This window comes from Lepus europaeus, chromosome 17 (assembly GCF_033115175.1).
Source record: "Lepus europaeus isolate LE1 chromosome 17, mLepTim1.pri, whole genome shotgun sequence".
Classification (NCBI taxonomy): Eukaryota; Metazoa; Chordata; class Mammalia; order Lagomorpha; family Leporidae; genus Lepus; species Lepus europaeus.
In genome coordinates, this window is record NC_084843.1 from 4,014,543 (window position 1) to 4,040,062 (window position 25,520).

General features: G+C 53.7%; 1 protein-coding gene across 1 annotated transcript; it reads left to right on the top strand.

The window, feature by feature from the left end:
- The first annotated feature begins 5,536 nt into the window (after positions 1 to 5,536).
- On the top strand, positions 5,537 to 19,476 carry CLRN3 (clarin 3). The gene is made up of 3 exons (XM_062213892.1): positions 5,537 to 5,765; positions 12,323 to 12,502; positions 19,205 to 19,476. Exons 1-3 carry the CDS (start codon positions 5,537 to 5,539, stop codon positions 19,474 to 19,476), a joined length of 681 nt encoding a protein of 226 aa, XP_062069876.1.
- Positions 19,477 to 25,520: the final 6,044 nt, after the last annotated feature.

Consider the following 25,520-nt stretch of genomic DNA (forward strand, 5'->3'; position numbering starts at 1 on the left):
TGTGATGTGTACATGTGCCTGTGTGTATATGTGTGTATGAGTATATCCATATATGTGCATGTGTGTGTGTGTGAGGGTGTGCATGTGTGTACATGTGTATGTACGTATATGTGTGTATGAGTATATCCATATATGTACACGTGTGTGTATGTGGATGTACAATTCCTTGGGAGCCATCATCACAGTATCACACGTGGAAGCAGGAAAGCAGGTGACCATTTTAGTCCCAGGGACAAATTCTATTCATTACCCTTCTTCTTAGATGGTTAAGAAAAAAATAAACTGATGTCTAGAAATGGAGCTGATATCATTGGAAGGTCAAAATAATGAAGCAATCTGGCACCTTCCAAGATCTGTCTCGGGGATTTCATAATGCATGGGATACACTGCTATCCTAACTCAGAAATCAAAGGGTCTGGCAGAAATATTTACATTTTTGCAAAGTGTATTTCCCCCAGCTTGTTTGGCCAGGTTTTTTTTTTAACAGGTAGAGTTATAGACAGTGAGAGAGAGAGAGAGACAGAGAGAAAGGTCTTCCTTCCATTGGTTCACCCCCCCAAATGGTCACTACGGCCAGAGCTGCGCCGATCCAAAGCCAGGAGCCAGGTGCTTCCTCCTGGTCTCCCATGTGGGTGCAGAGGCCCAAGCACTTGGGCCATCCTTCACTGCCTTCCCAGGCCACAGGAGAGAGCTGGACTGGAAGAAGAGCAACCGGGACTAGAACCCAGCGCCTATATGGGATGCCAGCACTGCAGGTGGAGGATTAACCAAGTGAGCCATGGCCCCGACCCCTCACCCAGCTTGTTTGAAAGAATGCCGGATCTTGGACAGATATCTGAGTGGATAACAGGAATTCTTCATTTGTCATGAGCGCATCAGTGGCCACAACCACAGGACTTCACCCCTGTGGGATGGCTTACAACTCCCCCAGTGTACATTCCCAGTCACCTCTAGGAATTGAGGAGAGGTTGATAATGGAATGGAATGTAGCACTTGACGCTAGGAAAACTCTTAGCAGTTATTGAAGTACAATAGAAATTCATTTTTCAAATGTTTCATTCAGCATTGTAAATAACTTGTAAGTTAGAAATTGTAAGTAAGAAAACTTCCTGCTGATGCTCACCCTGGGAGGCAGTAGTGATGGCTCAAGTAGTTGGGTCCCCATCATCCACATGGGATGCCTGGGTTAGATTCCTGGCTCCTGGCTTCAGCCTGGCCCAGTCCCAGCCATTGTTGGCATTTATGGAGCAAAACATGGATGGAAGCATGCTTGCTCACTCGCTCGCTCTCTCTCTCTCTCCCTGCCTCTAAATTTTTTAAAAAATATTTAAAAGAAAAATATTATTGGCATGTCATTCAAAGTACACACACACATGTGTGTGTGTGCAATGTTCAGAATTGCCAATTACAGCACAGAAAGACCACCTCTATATAACAAATGAACCTGTACCATAAACAATGACCTTATACGGGTAAATAGACATATTGAGATATGTTCTCCCTCTCTGCTTTAGAACCAATAATGCCAACAGCATAGCTGTCATCTCAGCCTCTAAAGACCAAGGATACTAGCAATGCCATGTGGCGGTGAACCTGTGGAAGGGCAGGGCTCGCATGCAAGGTGCCACTGCTGGGAGTTCACCTGGGCACGTATTTGCTGACTCAGCGGTTCTCCTTCTAGGAGGGAAGAATTATCCCAAGGAAATACCTAGAAAGAGCGCTGGTGTCTTCAAACCAAGGAGCTTAGTCCTTGAAGCCTTGTGTTACTGTACTAAGAGGGTAGGAAATTAATCCAATTATGACATTTGGAGGCGGGGCCTATGGGAAGTGATTAGGTTTGTTAGGCTAAGAGAGTGTAGTCTGAGTGATCCAGGTGGCCTATAAAGAGAGAGAGATCACAGACAGACAGACACACAGACGGCTGTTGCCCCCTGCCGTGTCCTGTGCCGCCCTGGGGCTCTGCCAACAGGAACACCATCACCCGAGGCCAATCCAATGGGGTGCACTTGGTCTTGGACTGGGAACCTCTGAACTGTGAGCCGTAGGAAGCCACATCCCTTCGTCACGTGACCTCTCTACAGTGTTGTTGACATGCAGTGACAAGCTTCCCAACGCAAAGGTACAGGAGCTGAACGAGTGAAGAGCATCACCCCACCGTGGAGCAGCAGAGAAAAACTGAGCACCCCTCGTGGTCCTCCAGGCAGGGTGTATATAAACAAGCCAGGTGCTTTGCACAGGGCTACGCATGAGTGGTTGGCATGAAGAGAGAGCCGCAGCAAGCCGTTGGGATGTTTAACAGCATTTTACAAAGTGGAACAGAGACTAAGATTTGATTTTAAAACAACAGTGTGAGCAGATGTGTGTGTGAATATATATCTGTTCTCTAACTGTGAACAGAATTATTTCTAGGGAAAATGATGAGAGAGAGAGAGAGAGGGAGAGAGAGAGAGAGAGAATCTTCCATCCACTTGTTCACTTCCCAAATAGCCACAATAGCCAGGACTGGACCAAGCCAAAGCCAGGAGCCAGGAGCTTTATCTGGGTCTCCCACGTGGGTGCAGGGGCTGAAGCACTTGGGCCATTCTCTGCTGCCTTTCCAGGTACATCAGCAGGGAGCTGAATTGGAAGTGGAGCAGCTGGGACTTGAACCAGCTTGTGTATGGGATGATGGAGCTTCAGGCAGTGCCTTAACCTCTCACGCCACAATGTCGGCCCCTGGAATACCTTTTTGAATGAGCATATGTAATGGTTGTGTCATGATACAACTTTTTTAAAGATCTATTTATTTATTTGAAAGGTGGAGTGACACAGAGAGGCAGTTTATCTCCAAATGCTTGCAAAAACCAGGGCTAGGTCAGGCCGAAGTCAGGAGTCAGAAATTCTGTCTGGGTCTCCCATGTGCATTGCAGGAACCCAGGTACCTGAGCCGTCATCTGTTGCCTCCCAGGCGCATCAGCAGGGGGCTAAATTGAAAGTGTGGAACAGTCTAGATTCAAACCAGGTACTCTGCTGTGCAACATATGCCTGCCACAGAATTTTTATTATTTTTAATTTGAGAGGCAGAGAGAAGGAGAGAGAGAGAGAGAGAGAGAGAGAGAGAGAGAGAGAGAGAGAAACACTCTCAATTGTTGGTTCACTCCCAAATGCCAACAATGGACAGGCCAGCTGGGGCTGAAGCTGGAAGCTTGGAACTCAGTCAAGATCTCCTACATGGGTCGTAAGAATGCAGCCATTTGCGCCATACTTCACTGTCTTCTGGGGTCTGCAGTAGCAGGAAGTTGGAGGCAGGAGCTAGAGCCGGTGTCAGCTCAGATACTCTAATGTGGGATGCAGGAGTCTTAACTGGCATGAGAACTGCTAGGCTAAGCATTCGTCCTCGTGGTACAAAATCATTTTCACACTGCAAAGGGGTTAGAAGAAAATAATTGCTGAAAGTTTGTCTCATGCCTTAAAAACAGACCTAAATGGGAAAAAGATCAGTCTTCCCAATAATATGCAATGCCAACACACTCACCACACTAAGGGGAGGGTGCACACATCACAACTTTTCCTAAGGAGCAACTGAGCCGTGCACAGAAGCAGTTTCAGAGTTCACATACGGTCTTCAATTCATTTCCAAAACCTAAGGGGAAAGACCAGAGACATGGGCAAAACTTCCTTCTCAAACACGCCCAGGCATTGTTCTTTTTCAGTCATAATCTAAAGACTGAAACAACACAAACACCCATAACAGTGGGCTATGCGTGTACTTGCCTACAATAACTCATTGAACAAACTTTTGTGGGAGCTCTATGACAGACATTGGGACCCGGCGGTACCCAAAACATACACACCCACCTCCTGGAGCCCACTGTACAGTTACCGTATTGGGAAAGACCTTCTCAATTCATTCTGCAAGTTAGCTAGGTGCTAGCAAGGAGAATATAGGATGCTGACGTGGATTCAATATCACTTCAGAACCACAGGATACAGCAGGAAGAGGACTACAAGGCATGCTGTGCTCATCACTGGAGAAGTGACGTGTCAGCCAGGTGGGGGAGGTTCTCTGAGAGCAGAAGTGACCATTTGAGGCCATGTGGGGCCACAGCCAGGTAAGTCACTGCCTGCAATGTTAGCATCCCGTATCAGAGCACTGGTTCCAGTCCCAGCTGTTCTGCATCCAGTCCACTTCCCTGCTAATGGCCCGGAAAGGCAATGGAGGATGGCCTAAGTATTTGGGCCCCTGCCACCTATGTGGGCAACCAGGATGGCGTTCCAGGCTCCTGGCTGCACCATAGCCCAGCCCTGACCATTATGGTCACCTGGGGAGTGAACCAGCAGGGGGTGGAATATCTCTCTCTCTCTTTCTCTCCCCCTCTCTCTCCCTCTCTCACCATCACACTATTTTATTTTTCTAAAGATTTTTATTTATTTATTTAAGAGGTAGAGTTACAGACAGTGAGAGGGAGAAACAGAGAAAAAGGTCTTCCATCTGCTGGTTCACTCTCCAAATGGCCGCAACGGCCAGAGCTGTGCTGATCCGAAGTCAGGAGCCAGGAGCTTTTTCCAGTCTCCCACACAGGTGCAGGGGCCCAAGGACTTGGGCCATCTTCTACTGCTTTCCCAGGCAATAGCAGAGAGCTGGATTGGAAGAGGAGCAGCTGGGACTAGAACCGGTGTCCATATGGGATGCCGGTGCCACAGGTGGAGGATTAACCTACTGCACCACAGCGCCGGACCTCTACACAGCTTTTACAACAAATCTTTTTTCCAAAAGAAAGAAATGACCATCTATAAACTATTAGCCACTTCACAGTGAAAATACAAGGCACAAAGAGCTGTAGCAGTCAGACAACTAAAGAGGGAGAAAGATGGTAGCCTCTCCAGTCGCCGCAGTGCAAACAACGTGCATGCACACAGTGTGGACGAGGACAATTGAAAGGCACACGTCTCCAACAAGGTCTGAAACAGGAGGCCTGAGACACAGTGGGGGTGAAGCTTTCTCTTTCCATTCCGCAGCTGCCTTTGGCCAAGGCCAACCTCTGGAGGGTTTCCTTTTGGAACCAACGTCAGGGTCAGATCACTAACCAGAGGGGCGGTTCTTGAAGGCCAGGGGCCTTTGCTCCTATGTTGCTGGCAGCTAGAAGCTGTGACACTTCGGGAGTGCAGACCCTCTACCCCCTCGTTACCAAGGAATTCTAGTCCGGTCCCGACATGGTAGGCTGCACCTGCTCCCGCAGCACCTGACAGAGGATTACAAATTAATTGTGTGATTGAGGAAGTCCTCACAAGACTGTGCCTACCCTTGGTCCTGCTGGTTGGTGGTAACCATAGCAACCTCTTACTCCAGGCCAAAGTTCAGCTGCTGTAAATCTTTATGGCCATGTTCATGGTTCAGTGTTCATTAGCATAGCCCTTCCCATGAAGATCGAGGTTTTATATTCCACAGCCAAGTGTCAGACTCCACTTCTAAATACTGCGCTCCAAATGATAAGGTCCAAAAATACTTCAAGACCATCTGTGTTTCTCTACCCTAAGGAACTTGTTTTCCTGAAAAATGCCCACGACGACGAAAACCTTGATGTTCTTGTCGGGCTTCCTCACCAGCCTCGGGGCCTCTGCCGTCATCTGCTCTGTCCTTGGGACACAGGAGTGGGTCACCAGCACGGTGGGCGTTAGGGACTCTGTTTCTGACGGCAACGTTATCATCACCTATGGGCTGTCTCGTGGGGAGAGCATTCAGCAACTGAACCTCGGACTTGAAGAACCAACAAAATATTTTGAAGGTAAATGATATGTGAATTCGAATGATTAGGGTGGGGTTGAGTTGAGAGGAACGTCATTTCTGTTTTGGGGCCAAGTAAACACTCAGAAGTCAGGTTGAATTCACAATTCTGACATGAGCTAAATTCACCATGTCATTCTTTTAGCTTCCTTGGTTCTGGTCTAAATCATCTGGAGTGACTAAGTTTAAACAGTAACTGTCAAGGATATTGACAAGTGAATAATAAGGTAAATACATATAGTGGTAACACAGTACTCATTAGCCAACAGCAATGCTATAATTTTTAATTGGAGCAATAATCTCTGTCCAGAGCTTTGTAAGTAACATTTATCTAGGAAAAAAATAAAATGAAACACATGATTAACTTCTTACTCATATTTCTCAAGTTCATTACTTTAACCAGTTGGAACTTGCATTCTCGTCAAATTATCACAAATTGTTGGAAATGATATTAGATTTCTGTTTATTAATGTATACTTTACAGGAATTCCTAATTTTTTTTTTCAGATTTTTTGTAATACTACCCTCTTCTAAATGAATGGAAGGTAAAACTCTATTGAGAAGGATAAGTTGATCTAGCTATTACCTGCCTTCTGAAACTTAATGTCTGAAAATTTGAAATGTAAATGAACTTTGTTCTGAACAGTTTTGTACACAGGTAGTATACAGGCATTATCAAGTATTATAAAGTCATTATCTCTGATAAACATGTATTATTTTCTACCTATAAAAATGTAATATTTGGTTCTTGAATAATGCATAAACGTAGGAGCTCAAGCCTGAGACCCTCACTCAAGGTTTTAGCTCAGGTTTCTGAAATGATCCCCTTGAATCCAAAGCACCATGGTTATGTTTCCAAGCTATAAATTGGTCATTTAGTTGTCAGCAAAAGGAACTCCTCCCCTGGGACACACGGCCCCGTCTCAGCTTCCCACCAGGAGGAGGAGCATTTGCCTCACAGACACTGGAAACTAAGACTCTCAAACACTCAGTCATACATATGGTTACGTGAATAGAATTTTTAAAACTGAGAAGTGTACTAGTTCCTGACGTGCTTTAAAAATTGAAACTAAGAAACAGAGCCTACAAATGTTTGGATTTTCATACCGTGTCTGGGGCCTGTTGGCTTTGAGACCAATTTGAGGTCCATGGCTTCCGTGGCTGGGGGAGGCCCAGCGAGGGCCAGTTCAGGCCATATATTCTGAAATGAGCGAGCAGAATGAAATGGCAATGGCAGATTTCACAGTACCAAAATAATGCAGCCAACGACAGCTCTGTCGGTGGGGAAGACAACAGGCGACAGTTTCCTCCTGGTGAGGAAACTCTCGGGGCGGATCTGGATTGCTGGGGCTGTTCAGGCTCCCCAGAGGAGTCTTGTCCATGGCCAAGTGACAAGGGCCTGTTCCTGCGTGTCCACCAGGAGAACATTCTTGTAACTCCAAAAGTCTTGGCTATCTGGCTTCAGTTCAGAAACTTTTCTGAGCACCTATGTGAGAGGGGGGCACAGGTCCTGAGAGGAGCCGCCTGTAACTCCTGCTGCCTGGTGCCAGGGAAAAACCTCCCCCCAGTTCTATTCAACACTCTGTCCTGCCATGACTACAGGGGTATGGTGTGTGAAGTTCTCCAGGAAGCAAGAGGTGAGGAGGGGGCACGTGTCTGCACAGACTCCTTAGGGACAGGAGCCTGAAAACTGAGTGAGCAGGAAGACGTCAGCTCACAGCCGTGAGAGCTCACTGCCTCCTTGGCTTGGGATCTGGGGTGTCAGGTAAATGGGACCCTTAAAAGGAAGTCACTCCCTTAACTTCATTTTCTTGCAAATACAATTGGGGTCCAAAGGGGCATAAGGTGTAATATTTCCTCCCACAGGGAAGAGTGGCAAAAGGGATTATTCACGCTTAGGATAGGGGGTTCCTGTGAACCCTATCTCCAGTCACCTTCACGCTGGCCAGAGCAGATCCTTGCCCAGGGTCATTTTGACAAGCAAAGTATTTAGGAAACTCCCTCTTCATGTGACAGGGAGGTCTCTTGGCTCTCAGACCCAACTTGAGCTGTGAGCATGGGGCACTGTGCAGGACCACAAAATGCCCTTGGTGGAGATGTCTGGGTACCCGGAGGCTGCGACCGAAGCCCTGCCTGCCCCAGTGAGAGTCACAGCTTGTTATTCAACATCTTCTAGGCAGCACCAGTACAGGAGAGACTGACTCGGGGTTGAGAACCGCTAGCTCTACTACAGCCAGCCGCCAGGTCCACTGGTGGGCGTTGCTGTGTTGGGCATCGCGTTTAAGTTCCTCGCATGTGGAATGCTTGAAATGAAATTAGCTTGCTGGGGGCAGCTCTGGAACATCCTTGTATATGAACCAACGGAGGCTGAGAGAAAGGCCCAGAAGCCGCAGTGCTTGAATCAATGACCAAGTCACTGGGCAGAGGCTCCTCCTCCTGCCCTCCAGGCCCTTCTCTCCACCCATCCTGTTTGTTCTCATGAACTTGACATTGCGCTATGGGCCCAAGCTAGTACCAAGGAGGATAGCCCTGTTGCAAAAAGGAGTTAATTGCAAAAGGAAGAACAAATGCGGTTCATTGTTCCAGAGCCCCTGCCCACTGACTTCTGTGCACACCCCGCCCCATCACACAGGCAGAGATGCTTTTCCTGGGGAGAAGATGTGACCACCCCTGGAGGACGAGAGTACAGGGGGAAAACAGGTGCCCCCGGCCCAGGGGTCGGAATTCTAGCAGCTCTCCCAGAGGCTGGGGCACAGCTGGGATTCCCGAGAGAGCTCCCACTTCACGCTCTGGGGTCTGCCGACATCACGAGCTCCTTCAGGGGGATCCTGTGGCCTCCAATTAACTGAACCCGATCAGGTTCCCTGGTGACCAGGTGCTGATGAGGGAGCAAAAGCAGTTCCCACACACTCCCAAGCCATTGGCTCTCCTTCAGGGCCCAAGAACTTACTGAGACCGTGACCTTGCAGGGCCGATGGCCGGCGGATCTGAAAGATCAAGTTTCCCTGCTTGTGGGGAGCCTGGCTGTCGGGATGCTGCTCATGTCTACACATCCTGCCCCGCCCAGAAGCACAGTGCTGCCTCCCAGCTGCAGGTCAGCTGGCCCCGTGGGCCCCTCCATGGCCGCATTGCCCTTCCTCTTCCCCGGGACCCCCAGAATCAGGGCAATCAGCTCCCGTTGGGAGGTGCTCTCGATGCAGACGCTTGGCCAGAGAGGAAGAACAACGACAGCATGCGCGTGCTAATTTTGTGGGCAGAGAGCAGCTGTCAGATGCCGTGAGGTTTATTGTTCCACTCTTGCTAACTCCGACCAAATGTGCAGCTCTCATTCTCTGTATCCGGAGGCAGGGGCTGGAAGGGAGATGGCAGCTGTCATACCTGGTGGCAGGGAATTTGGAAGGCTGGACCTTTCATTCTTACGAGGCAGCAGTTAAAAGTAAGATAAATCGTCCTCTTCATGTACCGCAAAGCAGGCGAGGACAGATTCGAGCTTGACCTCCTCTTGGAAGCCATGATGCCTACTGGAGCTTTAACAAATATCCAAGACAAAGCCGGACAACGGTGAAACTTTCTATTGCACTGAGGAAGTCGGAATGTTGGCCATTTAAAAAAATCCATTTACTTATTTTATTTATTCAAAAGAAATAGATATCAATGTCCCATCAGCTGGTCCACTCCCCCAAATGCCCACAATAACCAGTTCTGCCAGAAGCCAGGAGCCAGCAACTCAGCTGGGTCTTGCACTTATGTAGCAGGGACCCAACTACTTGAGCCATCACCTGGGGCCTCACGCGGCACACGACTGGGAAGCTGGAGCTGGAAGCTGAGCTCAAACTTGCACCCAGGCACCCCGCTGCAGGACACGAGTGTCCCAGGTGGCTTCCCAGGGGGCACCTGCCCCGTTTCTCACTCTGAGCTCTGTATTTTCTAGTTAGGCATCCCACTATTTCCTGGGCGCTGCCACACCTGTGAAGGCCAGAGTTCCTTTAGTGGCCAGGTGAGCGCGGAGTCCCCTGAGCACCAGGAGAGGCTGGGGGTGGGGCGGGAAGGGGGCCCTCCTCAGGTGACTCAGCAGGGAGGCGTGTGCAGTGCTGGCCTCACCTCTGGCCAGCTGTGTCCAGGGGCCCGCCGTGGTTTCCTCCTCCTCTTCTCTGCTTTCACCTTGGGCTAACTCAGAGCCACACGAATCCCGAACAGCGAGAGGGAGGGAGAGGGGAGGCCCAGCCTGAGGTCAGGGAAGGAGCCGTCCTGGTCGGTGGTGATCTCAAGCCCACTCACACTGAAGGCCAGGTCCGTCGGCTCCCACCCTCCCCTGCCGGCCAGCAGCGAGAGCTCACCTCAGCCTGTGAGGGGCTCTGCCGAGACAGAACCAGGCTCTGCTTTAACCAGATTGCGACAGAGCCCCGGCCCCTGCAGGCACTGGGCGGCCATCCCTGTGTCCCTGTGAGCTGAACTTTGCTCCCAGCCTCCCCTGAGGAGTAGAATGCTCTCCAGCCAGGCCCGGTGAAGTCATTGTCTGCAGGTCCCTGAGCTGATAAGGGCCCCTTTTCCGCTCTGCTCCTCCTACTCCTGGGTGTTCCCTCCCCCTGCCCTGATCTCTGGCCTCCTCTCCCCTCCCCCTCCCTCTCAGGTGGCCTATGGGCCTTGTGCTTCCCTGGGCCTCTCCCCACACCTGTCCAGGGGGTGTCTACAGCTCTGGGCTCAGCCAGGAGGCACCGCTCCCTGTGGGTGAGGGTACTGGCCAGGAGGCCCTTCTGCCCCCCACCCGTGAGGACCCAGCCCACGTGCTTGCTGACCACGTCTGGCTCACGTGCACCCTGTGTTAGACGACTGTCGACTGGAAAGCAAACATGAGCGAAGTGAACAAGTGGAGGGCACATGCTCAAAAATGCACCAGGAGGTTGTCAGATCTCCTCGGGGTCTGTGTCCGTTCAGGTCAGGAGGTGTGGCGTGGGCTCACCCGGGTGCAGGCCAGCTGGGGCTCCGGTTCCCACTTGACAAAGGCCGCTCGGGGATGTGGCCGGTGATGCACCGTGGGCACTGTGCCTGGCAGGAGCAGGCCATGGGTTTTGTGGGGTCCCAGAGTGGGGGCCAGGGCTGGGAATAAGTTGTGCAGGTATAGGGTTGGGCTCCACATAATGAGAGACTCCCAAACACTGGAGGAGAGTGGGGAGCAAACAGGAGCCTCACCGAGAAGCTCTTGCTGCTGGGACCTGTGTTAGGGAGAGGACAGCGCCCCATCCGGGTCTCCAAGCTGCCACGCCCTGTGCAGTGAGACTCCAGGGCCCAGGAGGAAAAGTCTGGGCTCCTGGGCAAATCATCCAAGGAGCTCCGCGCCTTGCCCTGAAACAGGAAGTCCTACCTGGCCTGCCTTCCTGCCCAGGCTTACCTGAGCTGTCTGGTTTCTATTCTTGAGAGCTACTCTGGGATAGGGATGGGAGAGGCTCCATGGTGCTCCCACTGGGGACCTGAGAAACAGGGACAGAAACAGCTCCTTCCTGCGTGTTCTTGCTCTGCCAGTGGCTGTGGGCATTGAGCCTCGGGATGCCCAGCGATAGTCTTAGTGCCCTGTCATCCACTCTGAAATCCTTCCTCCTTGTGGCTTCCGGAGACCAGCTCTGTGAACATGCTGGGGCCAGCAGGACAGAACTTCCTGGAACTCACCGGGAGCTGGTAGGCACCGCAGAGGTTGTGGCTGGGAAGCAGGCAGAGGAGACAGGTGCACAGGGAGGATGCAGGAGGTGACCGGAAGCTGGAGATCAAAAACAGGAACTGGTGGCTCACCAGCGGCCCAGGGTACCGCTGCTGCATTTTACATGGAGGTAGGCACCTCCGCAGCTCCTCTGTATTTACGGAAAAGGCCGATGTCGTAAAACGCTGTTGGAATTCCGCTGAGTTTAGCTTGGAAAGAATTCTGAAGGCTCAGCCAAGGCCACCTCCAGTGTTGGAGGCTTGGGCCCAGGGTGCTCTCTGCCCCCAGGGAAGGAGAGCCTGGCACCCAGGTTTGCACCTGCAGGAGTCACTATCCTACTGCTCTGCAGCCTTGGGCTGACCCTCCCTGGTCCCCTCCGTCAGCCCTTTCTCCCCCATCTCTGCTGTTCACTGCCCCGGGCTCCCTGGTTCCCCTCAGCGGCGTGGGGCTATGGGGGTCCTCCCTGCGCACAGGTTCTCAGGGCTGCCCACCCTCTACCGGTGTCCAGCCGGAAGCAGAGTTCATGGGATACTCTACGGCAAAACCGTGGTGAAGTGCCCGGGCCTGCACTCACCAATGGGAGCCGTGCGGGTGCTCCGAGAGGCACGCCACCCTCGGGAGCTCCAGCTTGGGGTGCCTGTCCAGTTACGGGAAGCAGGTGGTTGCGCTCACCGACCCGCAGGCCCGGCTGCTGGACGCAGTGAGGAGGGCGGGTGCTGCTCCTGGGCCGGTTAGGGGCTCACAGGTTCTCTCCCTGGCGTGTGACAGCGCTGAGCGCAGCGCCCCTGCAGGCTGGGTGTGGAGGAACGCCAGACTACAGCTGGGACTTGGGTGTGGGGCCCCGCACTTACCAAACACTGTCTTAGTCTTAGGGGTCTTGAACAACTCTTCTCAAAAAGCCCTGCACGTGGTGACCATCCTGTTCCTGGCCCTCAGCCTGTGCGCCTCGCTGCTGAGCTGCGGGTTTACCTTCTACAACAGCGTCAGCAACCCCTACCAGACCTTCCTGGGCCCCGTGGGGGTGTACACCTGGAACGGACTCAGCGGTGAGTGTGCTCCCGAGAACCCCGGCTCCCAGCCTCCGTCCCCCAGGACCCATGACGTGCTGGGTCTTATGCTGGCTACTGGGCTGTGCTGTCGTCAGTCGACAGCGTTTCGCCTTCACTTCTGAAACCCTCGTGTGAGGAGTTGGATGAAACACACGTAAACACCACCACACGCACAGGGCTCCCCCTGAGCTGTGGCTGGGCTTCCTAGGAGGGACAGCAGTGCACACACCGGCACACACAGTACACTCACAGGCACACATACACACACGGGCACATGATACACAGGCACACGTGTACACACGGGCACACACAGCACACACATGGGCACACCTATACACACAGGCACACACAGCACACAGGCACACGCAGTACATACACAGGCACACACATACACACAGGCACATGTAGTACACACACGGACACACACAGCACATACATGGGCACACATATACACACAGGCACACACAGCACACACACGGGCACACACAGTACACAGAAGTACACACACAGCACACGCAGTACACATGCACACATGGGCACATGCAGTACACACACAGGCACACACATACACACAGGCACACACAGCACATACACAGGCACACACATACACACAGGCACATGTAGTACACACACGGACACACGCAGCACATACATGGGCACACATATACACACAGGCACACACAGCACACACACGGGCACACACAGTACACAGAAGTACACACACAGACACACACAGCACACACAGTACACAGAAGTACACACACAGCACACACAGTACACATGCACACATGGGCACATGCAGTACACACACAGGCACACACATACACACAGGCACACGCAGCACATACACAGGCACACACAGCACATACATGGGCACACCTATACACACATGGGCACACACAGTACACAGAAGTACACACACAGGCACACACATACACACAGGCACACACAGCACATACACAGGCACACACATACACAGGCACATGTAGTACACACACGGACACACACAGCACATACATGGGCACACCTATACACACATGGGCACACATAGTACACACACGGGCACACACAGTACACAGAAGTACACGGGCACACACAGTACACAGAAGTACACACACAGCACACGCAGTACACATGCACACATGGGCACATGCAGTACACACACAGGCACACACATACACACAGGCACACACAGCACATACACAGGCACACACATACACAGGCACATGTAGTACACACACAGGCACACGCAGCACATACACAGGCACACACATACACAGGCACATATAATACACACACGGACACACACAGCACATACATGGGCACACCTATACACACATGGACACACACAGTACACACACGGGCACACACAGTACACAGAAGTACACACACAGACACACACACAGCACACACAGTACACAGAAGTACACACACAGCACACACAGTACACATGCACACATGGGCACATGCAGCACACATACAGGCACACAAATGCACACGCTTGTGTACTTTGGTTTTCACCTCTACGCAACAAGAGTTGTCTTGGGCTCCCAAGGGGACACAACTTTATGTCATTTAGGGGCTCTCTGGTCAGCACCCTACTTGTGGGTTCCCTGTGAGCTCGGGGTGTTGCTCCATCAACACCAATGTGAAAACATCAATCTCCCAAGTGCTCAGGCTGTCTCTATCACGGGCAGGGTGTTGGGGTGCAGGACCGTGACCCCACTCTGACTCGTGGGGTGTTGGGGTGCAGGACCATGACCCCACTCTGACTCGTGGGGTGTTGGGGTGCAGGACCGTGACCCCACTCTGACTCGTGGGGTGTTGGGGTGCAGGACCATGACCCCACTCTGACTCATGGGGTGTTGGGGTGCAGGACCGTGACCCCACTCTGACTCGTGGGGTGTTGGGGTGCAGGACCATGACCCCACTCTGACTCGTGGGGTGTTTGACTCTCACTGGGTTTTCCCTGGCTGTGCAGCAGCCACCTCTGCCCAGAGGCGGGGCCAGGGCCTCTCAGCCCCATCCCTCCTGCTTGCCGGCCGTGACCCCTGCACCTTCCAGGCAGCCAGGGTTCTCCTGCTCATGCTCCCTCTCCACCATGGAAACCTGACCTTGGGGAGGATTCCAGGGGGGCTTTGTGGAAGTTTCCATGAAGCATCTTTTTTTTTTTTTGACAGGTAGAGTTAGACAGTGAGAGAGACAGAGAGAGACAGAGAGAAAGGTCTTCCTTTTTCCATTGGTTCACCCCCCCCCCCAGTGGACGCTACGGCTGGAACATGGTGGCCACTGATCCGAAGGCCAGGAGCCAGGTGCTTCCTCCTGCTCTCCCATGTGGGTGCAGGGCCCAAGGACTTGGGCCATCCTCCACTGCCTTCCCGGGCCACAGCAGAGAGCTGGACTGGAAGAGGAGCAACCGGCACAGAATCCGTCCAGCACCCCAACTAGGACTAGAACCCAGGGTGCCGGCGCTGCAAGCGGAGGATTAGCCTAGAGAGCTGCGGCGCTGGCCCCAAGAAGTGGCCCCAAATGGTCAAGCACAGGAAAGATGCTGTCGATATTAGAGTGACGGGAAGCCTCTGAGGAGGACCAGCGGCAGCCTCCTCCTGTCCCTGGTGGGAGGCCATCCTTCTGCCAGGCTGGTGCAGTGGCCAGAGGAGACCTGCCCCCACGCCACGGTGATCAGCTGCAGTGAGCTGGAGTCGGGTGAACAACCGGCTCTCCGTGGATGGGGAAGGAGAAAGGAGAGGATCTGGCCAGATCAGGGCATCTGGCCGGCATAGCCACGCCCACTGTGCCACTCTCTCCTGCTCCCAGTGCAAGGTTCCCAAATGTGGAGCTGAGATGTGCAGGCACGCGCAGCCTAGCACTGGCTGGAGGAAGAGGGTGGCGTTTGGAAGTGCAAGGAGGGGACTGGAGCCCCTAAGCCAGGGCTGCCGGTGCACACTGGACTGTGGCCACGTTCCACACGCACACATCGGCTCTGAGAGTTTGGAGCCAGCCACAGGCACGTATGAGGGGTTTCCCAAAGCTTCACCAGAACTGCATATCATGAAAACCCTGTGCGTGGGCGCCAAAAAGTCCTTACCCCGAAACAACCGATCTCTTAATTCTGTCTTCCGCTGCTCGGATCACCTCGCCTGAGCGGCTGCTCCTTTTTCTTCCCTGCCTATGCTACCATGCTGGTGAGAGCAAACAAGCCCCTGAGGGGGCCCCACCTTGCGAGGCCTCTGGAGGTAGGGTCCCTGCTTCCCAGCCCAGGGCCTTGGTTTCAGACTCAGACCGGCTCACCAGGCCCCGGGTTCCCTGTCCCACGGATTCCTGTGACTACAGTTTGCCCCAGGGTAACCAAACCATAGGCAAACCAATCTGCAGGCTGACAAGGGAAAGAATCAGAATTGATGGCTTTTATTTTGGTTTGTGTAGTCAGGGAAGCAGCAGCCTCAGGCGTGACTGGGTTCAGGGTCTCAGCCGGGGTCCCCAGAACTGGCCCCCTCGTCCTTAGTCCCTCTCTTGATTTCCTCGGCCCCTAAGCAGCTGCTCCCTGATAAAGCTCTGGTGCTGGCCAGCCCCCAGGGTCATTGCCAATGGCAGCAGCTTGGAGGGGGAGGAGAGAGAGACTTGTTTCCTAGCAGTCAAGAGAGTCCTGGCCTGGCTCTCACTAGAATCTTCCCCTTATCCCTCTGCCAGTCTCTGTGACCGGCAGCTTTGAATTCACTAGCGATCCACTCCCTGGCCAAGGACGGCTGCCCACCCTGGAGCCGGGGCTGGGGTCTGCCCTTCCTCAGCTCTGGGGCAGTGAGGGAGGACGAGAGGCTTCCTGGAGGAGACAGACACAGGCGCTAATGCCAGAGTGAGGCTGGGGTGGGGCCAGAGGGGTGGGGTGTGGAGCCCACAGGGTCAGAGCCCACCGGAAGGAAATCACGTCCCACCAGCTGTGGCTCCTGCACCCCTTTCCCTTCGGGGTCAGGAGCAGATTGACACGGCACGCGGAGGCGAGATGCACGTTTGTCAAGGAGAGCCAAGCGGAAGGGCGCCAGAAGCCTTGGCCCCCGCCGATGGCTACTTCTGTCCACAAAGAATGTGCGACAGACAGGCAGGGTCCTAACCTTCCTTCCCGCCCAGGGTCAGTTCTGCCCCATGAGAGGCTGTGGGGTGGGTGGGAAAGCTGCGAGGCAGATGTGCTGGGAGCAGCTGGTGGGGGGGTAGCCTTCCCACAGCCCTGCCGCCCAGGGACCCTAAAGCTTGGAACTCTGACCTTTGACCCCTGTTTGTCCTGGGCACCTCCCTGTCTTCAAGGAGGCGAGGGCTGAGAAGTCCGTGCCAAAGCCCTGTCCAGGCTGGGCCCTGGTGGCAGGAGGGCAGGGTCAGGCCGACTGCGGAGGGTCCTGGGGCCAGGGCCAAGTGTGGCGGACCCCACCAGCGCTGGGTTTGGACAAACTCTCCTGGGCTGGCAGAGGCCGGAGGGCCCAGCGGGCCGGGGAGGGAGCAGGTTCCTGGCTCCTTTCTGACACAGCAGGAGTGGGCCCTGCTGGAGGAGAGAGCAGCGGTTCCACCTCCCCGGGCCGCATGCCTGCCGTCCTCACGGGCCTGCCGCGGCTGGACACTGGCCGCAGAGGAGGCCGCTGGGGACTGTGGGAAGATGGGAGGTGCTAAATAGGTGACATCATAACACCTTTGCTTCTGAAACCCTAGTGTGAGGAGTCAGCGCCCAGAAGGAACTTCGCAGGCTTCCTGCCTTTGGGTTCCCGAGGAACCCAGAGAGCAAAGCACATGGCCCGCGGGAAGCCTGGCCCCAGCAGGTGCACCTGAGGGTGCTCCTCATCGGCCCCCCAGGCCCCCTCAGCTCTGGGTCAAGTCTCTGTCCTAGAAAGCTGCAGAAGCCCGGTCACCCGAGGCGGCCTGGAATCCAGGACCCCGGAATCTCGTCCCAAAGGGGCCTCAGGGTGGCCTTGCCTGGCCGCCCACGCGGAAGCAGCGTTTCGCCCTGTGTCTGTCCTGCTCTTTGATGAGTCAGCTTTTACACGGAGCTTCACAGGAGGAAAATGAGGGTAATTAAGGTGTGTGAGGCGCCGGGGAGAATTCAGACTCAAAGCCATGAGGCTGCGGACGAAGGTCTGGCACCAAGGGCTGTTGAAACAGCTCCCCCGGCCAGCGTCCTCTGATCAGGGCTGTGGCCACTGAGGGGAAATGCTGCCGGGACGTGGGGTTCAGTGGCACCCCTGACACCCACACATCCGGGCACTTCTGCACATCCTGTGTGCGTGTCAGCAGAAGGGGCTCTCGGGGTGAGGCCTAAGGGAATTTTGCCCTTGGAAATCCCTGGGGACCACATTCGCAGGGCCAGACCCTGACCACCAAGGGTCCATGGGGTGTGAGTCACACACATCACACGCTGCTCCCATTTCAAGGGCACAGGGCAGCACTTGCTGGCACGGTCTCTGAGGCGAGCAGTTTTGTTTTTTTACTTATTAAAGAGTTATTTATTTGAAAGACAAAGTTACAGAGAGAGAGAAGGAGAGACAGAGAGATTTACTATCTGCTGGTTCACTATCCAAATGGTCACAGTGGCCAGGGCTGAGCCAGGCCAAAGCCAAGAGCCTGGAATTCTATGCAGTGTTCCCAGGTGGGTGCAGGGGCCCAAGTTCTTGGGTCATTGTCTGCTGCCTTCCCAGGCAAATTAGCAGAGAGCTGGACTGGAAGTGGAGCAACCTGGACTGGAACCGCTGCCCATGTGGGATGCTGGCATCTCAGGTGTCGCCTCCACCTGCTGTATCACAAGGCCGGCCTCTCGCAGTCAGTGTTGGAATATTTTCATCATTGCTAACAAAGCCCCACGCCCAGCACCTGCCTCCACTCCATCCCACCCCCAGCGCTAAGAACCCATGACCTGCTTTCTTGTCTATCTGAGCCCCTTGGGAAGCTGAGGAGTGAGGCTCAGGGAGGGGATGCCACTTGTCCACTAGTGTATGGCTGGGGACCCAGAGCCCTGCTCCCTCCAGCCTACCTGGTAGGCTCAAGGTGACACTCTGAGGCCTAAGAAATGCCCTCTAGTGAAGACAAAAAAAGGAAAGATAAAACGAGAAAGCACATATTTTCTAGAATGAGGTGGGCGCGGAGATCCGTCCTCGGTGGATGTTCTGTGCCATGGCGTCGCGGACAATGACACGCAGCTCTGCAGGGCTGTCCTGGCTCTGCATCTGGTGGTTCCAATGCTGTGGCCATCTCCCCATCTCTCACTGTGCCCCTACGCTCCCACCAGATCTTTGTGGAGGCTGCCACACCCATCTGCCATGTGACTGTTCCTCTTCCACGTTCCACGTCCTGTGCATCCGTCCAGCACCTGCAGTTTCCCTACTGACTCCCATTCACACACCCACCCCTACTCAGCACACCTGCTACATGTGTTGCCCTGGAAAGTGGAGCAGCTAGGTGACCAGCTGTGGACCAGCTAGGGTTGAGCTGTAGACCAGCTGCTTCTGAGAGGGCTGGAGCCTGCCTGTTTGCTCTTAGTCTCACGTTGCCCTGTGCAGCTGCCAGCATTTTGTGCCTGGACTTGAGGGGGTATGCTACCTTGATGTCCTCCCTAGTGCTTTCAGGAACGCAGGCCTCAGTGTAGATGCCCAGCAAATGTCAGAAGGTGAGCGATGTTAAAACATGGATGGCTGTGTCACTTATGAAACTCCACCTTCTTCCCAGCATCCTTCGTCTTCGTGGCCATGATGTTGTTTGTGGGGAACACGCAGTCCCATCATCTCTCGGAAGAGCTGTCCCGGCTGCTTTACCCGACAGTCACCACGACAGGCTCCACCCACAGTTACGGCTACTCGTTCTGGCTCATACTGCTTGTCATTCTTCTAAATGTCGCCACTGTGGTCATCATCATTTTCTACCAGAAGGCCAGATACCAGCGGAGGCAGGAGCAGAAGAAGCCGCTGGAGTTCGCTCCGCGGGATGGGATTTTGTTCTGAGGCTGGCCTCTCACCTCTTCTCTGCGCCGGCTCCAGGTGAGATTCTGGGACCATCAGCATGAGCAGTCGCTGGCCTTCCTGAAAGCTTTCGCGTTTCATGTCACGATGCTCTTTATAGCCGCGGTCCCTTTAAAAAGGGCTTTTCCCACAAAGGTGGGGAGATGAAGGGGAAAGCGCTCGGGTCCACGCAGCATCCAAAGCGGCAGAACGACTCTGAGCTGATGGACTCTCTGACCCGGCCTCGCCGTGTGGAGTCATAGCGGTCTGTGCTCTGTGCCCTTCGGCTGAGCAACTCCAAGTGCTTTAGCACCGGTGACCCCAGGCTCTGCAGGAAGGACCAAGCGCTTGATTGTGCTCTGTGGGGATGACTCCTAGGTACTCGGGGTTCAGAACGTGGCTTTGCAGGACCAGGCGTTCGAGACACAGAGGAAATGCCCTCCGTCCTCTGGCCCCAGTTGCTGACACAATTCTAACCCAGAGGAGGTAAAAGAGCCGACGTGCGGTCCTCGCACCTGTGTTTGAGGTTCCCAGGTGCGGTTTTTGGAGGGAAGAGATCAGGAGTGAGAAGATCAGGGAAAGCTAAAAATGATAGCCCTGGGGGCTGAGTGCTAAGGAGGTTGAATCCTGTATTTTTGGTTTCGTAGAATCGCGGTGAACTCGGTCAAAATGGAAGTGAAACACGCAAGTTCCAGCTGCCGCCCCGTGCCTGCTTCCTGTGTGTGGCTGGGGGTGGAGCTTGGTTTCCCCCAGCAGCGGACACCTGCCCCCGCCCCTGCCCCCGCCCCTGGCCAGAGGCTGAGGCAGGGATGAGTGAGAACACTCAGGCACTCCTCCCCGCCCCCAGCACAGGGCCAGGACAGAGGCGTGGGGTAGCCCTCGAAGGACAAGCTCCTGGCTTCATGAAAACACAGTGGCCACCAGGGAAGTGGCCGCAGAGGCATCAGCGTGGATCTGACCTGCTTTGCCAGTGGCATGTGTTTCCAGGAATTCACTCGGAGAATCTCTGGATCTTGGCTACCCCGCAGCTCACCACGCTGAGCACGGCTAAGAGTCGTCATCTGGCACATCTTGATAGAACGAGAGCCAGAAGCAGCGGAACTCCCTGGGCATAGTTTGCAAAGCAGCAGCTCTTTAGACAGAGAAAATAGCGTTTACGAAGCCATCATGGACGAATGACCTTCCCCGTTCTTATTTTTTTAGCAATCTTTCTTAGAGGGACGATGCGACAGGACCAGCACCTGGAGTTTTCCCCAGTGGAGCGTACTGTCAGAGGTCGAGACAGACCTTCAGAGAGCAATCACTTCAAGTAGGACCTAGGTGTGAAATCCTGCTCGTGTTCCAGAGGTCAGTTCTCTGTCACCTCCCATCCGAAAGCCACACCAATTCACTTATTCTAGTCTACGAACTTATTATGGGATTTGAACTTCTCTGAAAAATCTAATCATCAGCAGATTTTTAAAATTCTTTGAATCTGTAAGCATTTATGTTCTTGGAAGTTTTGACTTTTGTAACTCATTGTGACAGCATGGTCAAGTAAGGAAGAGGAGACAGACGGGTAACAAACCACACAAATGGGCACTAGACGACACGCACACAAGGAAGCAGCAGCAGTGATGTCACAGAGTGATGAGAGCCTGCTCTTCTCGCTGAGCATTTGAGCAGGGCTGGGTCTCCCTGGAGGAAACCTTGTCCCCATCCGTAACTCACAGGTGGCCTCAAAGGACCCCTTTGAAATGTAGGAATCGGGTCCATGGACCTATGCTGTACAGTTCAGGAGATGAAGACAATGGCTCCCTAATGTGTGTCGAGAAGGTGTTGAAACGACATGTGTGTATCCAGGAAACGACATGTGTGTATCCAGGAAACGACATGTGTGTATCCAGGAAATGACATGTGTGTATCCAGTAGAAAACTTAGGAAGCAGAAACAAGGCTTGGGCACTCCCAGCAAGCATGGGCAGCGTGGGAGTTGTCCAGGGCACAGCGCCCGTCCCAGCCTACAACATGGGTCTTTCAGTGCCTGCTCACGCCACAGCAAAGCAGGCTCACCCCAAGACTGAAGAGCTGAAAGGTGACTGACGTGTGTTCTCACACACTCGATGGGATGGCAACAGCCGAAGCTCTGTTGTGAAGACTTCCGAATCAGTCTCCAGGACTAGAACGTTTCAGGGCCCGTGATATGGCCCCCTGTTACTGCGTGTGGTCCCAGCATGATGAGCTGGGTTATAAAGTTCATTGCAAAATAAATAAATTTTATAAAATGACACACTCTTCAATTTTATAAAAGCAAGTAGTCCATGATGATAGTTTTGCAGAAGTCAATATTTTACATTAGGGGCCGGTGCAGTGACGAACTAGGTTAAGCTTCAGCTTGTAGTGCTGGAATCCCCCTGGGCACCAGTTTGAGTCCCAGCTGCTCCACTTCAGATCCATCGCCTGCTCATGCACCTGGGAAATCAGTGAAAGATGGCCCAACTACTTGGGACCCTGCACCCACATGGGAGACTAGGAGGAAGCTCCTGACTCCTCGTTTCAGCCTGGCTGAGCCCACACCCTTGCAGCCATGTGGGTAGCCATGTGCGGCCACGGGATGGAAGATTCTCTCTCTCTCTCTCTCTCTCTCTCTCTCTTTCTCTCTCTCTCTCTCCTTCTTTCAAATAAATAAATACATTTTTAACAAAGTGCTTTACATTAGTGTCAGAATGATGGGCTCTCCCATAAGTGGGTATTTGCAAAACACAGTGGGAAATAAAGGTAACCTCCAGGCAGGCAAAGGTAACCTGCAAGTGAACTTTGCCATCATCAGCATTTTTAAAATTTCATATTTGTTTATTTGAAAGGCAGAGTTACAAAGAGCAAGAGAGCTCTTCCATTGGCGGTTTACTCCCCAAATTGCTGTAATGGCCCGGGCTGCACTAGACCAAAACCAGGAGCCTGGGACCCGATCTGACTCTTCACACGAGTGGCAGGGTCCCAAACACTTGGACCGTCTTCCTCTGCTTTCTCAGGTGCATTGGCAGGGAGCCGGATCAGAAGTGGGGCCGCAGGGACTCAAATCGCGGCTCCTTCAGGATGCCGGTGTCGCAGGCGGTAGCTTCACCAGCTGTGCACAACACAGGCCCCCGTTAGGGTTTTGTTGGTCATCCACTAGGCCCTGTGGATCGGACAGGCAGGGACTGCTGTCTCCCTGTGAGTGACACTTCTCAGCCTGCCTGAGGCGCCCCACCCTCAGAGGCTGCGGCAGGGGTGCAGGGACCCACATGCGCGCCTCGTGCTTTCTCGGGCTACGCAGCCTCTTGGAGCCCCTGGGCACTTGCAGACTGCAAACGGCAGGCAGGTTCCCAGCAATGTCCCAGAAGGCCCTGCTTCGCCTGCCCCAGGCCCACGTGACACCTGCTCCCCTTAGACAGGATCGGGCGCACCTGAAGCCAGGTTCTAGTTGCCTAATCCTTTTTCTCTACAGCCTGGACACGGACACGGGTGTGGTGTGCAGGGCAGGAATGGCTCCGGGAGGGCCCCTGCTGAGCCTTAAATTCCAGCGTGGAGAGCGGGGGCTCCTGAGCCCCTCTGGGCTCTTCAGACCCAGCACTCGGGACCCCTGGCAGCTTGGACAGACACGTTCATCCAGCCGGTGCCGCCTGCCTCCCAGGTGTGTGTCTGCTCTCGTCCCTGTCCCCGGCCTCACGCAGAAGGTGCCCTCACCTCCCAGGACTTGGCACAGCTGGGAGGCTCCGTGCCTACGCTGCTCCGGCATCTCCCCGCAGCTGCGAGGATGGCAGGTTCCTCTCTCCTCACAGCTGCAAAGTGAAGAGTAAACCAGAGACAAGATGCCCAGGTAGGGTTAGGCAGGAACGTTCTGGAATCAGCCTGCCTGGGTTCTGTGGCTCACGACACAGGGGAGTAACATCATCCCAAAGCCCCACTGGAGTCATCTGTGAAATGGGACAGCAACGGCAGGCTTAGCCCTCAGGCTGTGGGGAGGGCGAGGTTCGTGCCATGGCTGGCTGGCGGCCACCCTCCTCTTCCCGGAATGGTCGGTCTAGAGAGTGTAGCAGAGACTGGGCCCGATGCTGCCACACCCTTAGCTGCTGCAATCCTCTTGTTCTACAAGCAAGCAGCAAAACAAACAAACAAACAAAACCCTTAAGCCTAGAGAGGTTCACAGACTTTCCCAGGCACCCAAAGCGGGCAGGTGGCAAAGCAGAACTGAAACCAGGTCTCTGGGGTCCTGTGCTTCTGCCCAGCATTTGACTCAGTTGCACCAAGTAACGGGTCTGTGTGCGGCAGGCTGACGAAACACTCCAGGAGCGGAGTGGGAGACAGGAGGGCCTCACTTCCCGGGCTTGTCCAGGTGGGAAGTGTGGCTTGCAGTTGGGTCCCATGGGACTGCGGGCCCATCTCAGCCTGCTGTGGTCTCATTCGTTCAGGGTGGAAAGGGGCAGCTCGCTCAGCACTGGGGCCCAAGTTCTTCCCAGCACCCTGTCCCCAGGAGAGTGAACTCGGGTGCAAGCAGAGCTGGGCGGGGGCCTCAGCTGGGGTCCTCCCCCCACGACACGCAGAGGAGGACTCCGGACCTTAGTGACCGGGACTCTGGCTCTGGCTCTGGAGGGTGCACGGATATTCCAGGAAACACCAGCACCCTATGCAGGTGGCATGGGAGGCCCTGGGGTGCAGGTGTGAGAGCCCCCACTCTGCTTTGCATGTACCTCCTGCTGGGTGTCGCCGAGCTGCTCATGACTCCCAACACAAGGGCACTTCAGAAGCTCATGGAAAATGGAATTGAAAGATTATTTTGGTGCAGAAAATTTTGCAACCCATACATAGGAAGGTCTTCAAAAAATTTCTGAAAAATGTGATTATCAAGAAATTATGCTTAGGGGCTGGTGTAGTGGTGTAGCAGATTAAGCCTCTGACTGTGATGCTGGCATCCCATATGGAAGCTGGTTCCTGTCCCGGCTGCTCCACTTCTGATCCAGCTCTCTGCTGTGGCCTGGGAAAAGCGGCAGAATCTGGTCCAAGTGTTTGGACCCCTCTCACCCACGTGGGAGACCCAGATGAAGCTCCTGGCTCCTGGCTTCGGCCTGGCCCAACCCTGGCTATTGCAGCCATCTGGAGAGCGAACCAGTGGGTGGAAGATCTCTCTCTGTCTCTGTCTCTGTCTCTGTCTCTCTCTCCTTCTCCATCTCCCTCATTCTTCTCTCTCCCTCCCTCCTGCCCCCCATAACTCTGCCTTTCAAATTAAATAAGTAAACATTTTTTTAAAAAAGAAATCATGCATGCATTTTAAAATTCACTCTCATAGCTACAATAACTGTTAGAATTCCAGACAATATCCTAGCTTAACAGAAAAAAAATTATATTCATGTCAGGCTTCAAATTATGAAAATTTTGTTTTTGAAATGCTTAAATGTTTAGTAAAAAAGAAAATTGGGGGTTGGCATTGTTGGCATAGCAGGCAAAGCTGCTGTCTGAGCTGCTGGCATTCCATATGGGCACCATGGGAGACCGGGATGAAGCTTCTGGCTGCTGGCTTTGGCCTGGCCCAGCTCTGGCCATCACGGAGTGATGGAAATGGAAGACACCTCTCTCTCTCTCTCTCTCTCTCTCTCTCTCTCTCTCTTTCTCTCTCCTGTCTCTCCTTCTCTCTGTAACTCTGAGTTTCAAGTGAACAAATAAATAATTTTTTAAAAAAGAAAACTTCAGGTGGAAATGCATTGTGTTTTATGATCACCCACTTTAAACAAACTGTTTTAATAATGAAAAACTCTTCTACCTTTCAGTCCTAACCCCTCCCACCAGAAGGGTCAATTTTTCTTTTAACCTTGTCCCTTAGTGGAGTGACCTACTCACCTGGTTGTCTTCAAGCCCACCACAGGAACAAGGTGCTCAGCTCATGTCAATCACTGATCCTGGCGGGTGGGGCCTCTCCAGTCCTCGGTCTACGAAGAGACCCCCGAGGGCACCGAGTAGAGCGTGAATCCCCCTCCTCTAGTTCTACCAGCAGCAGTGACGACAGCCACAGAAGGTTCCCGTCTCCCAGGTGCA

What these genes read in the sequence shown, in the direction of transcription:
- CLRN3 (XM_062213892.1), top strand. Translation starts at nt 5,537, where the DNA reads ATGCCCACGACGACGAAAACCTTGATGTTCTTGTCGGGCTTCCTCACC. An exon ending in ACCAACAAAATATTTTGAAG is followed by an intron (nt 5,766 to 12,322) that starts GTAAATGATATG and finishes ACACTGTCTTAG; the next exon opens with TCTTAGGGGTCTTGAACAAC. An exon ending in CACCTGGAACGGACTCAGCG is followed by an intron (nt 12,503 to 19,204) that starts GTGAGTGTGCTC and finishes CCTTCTTCCCAG; the next exon opens with CATCCTTCGTCTTCGTGGCC.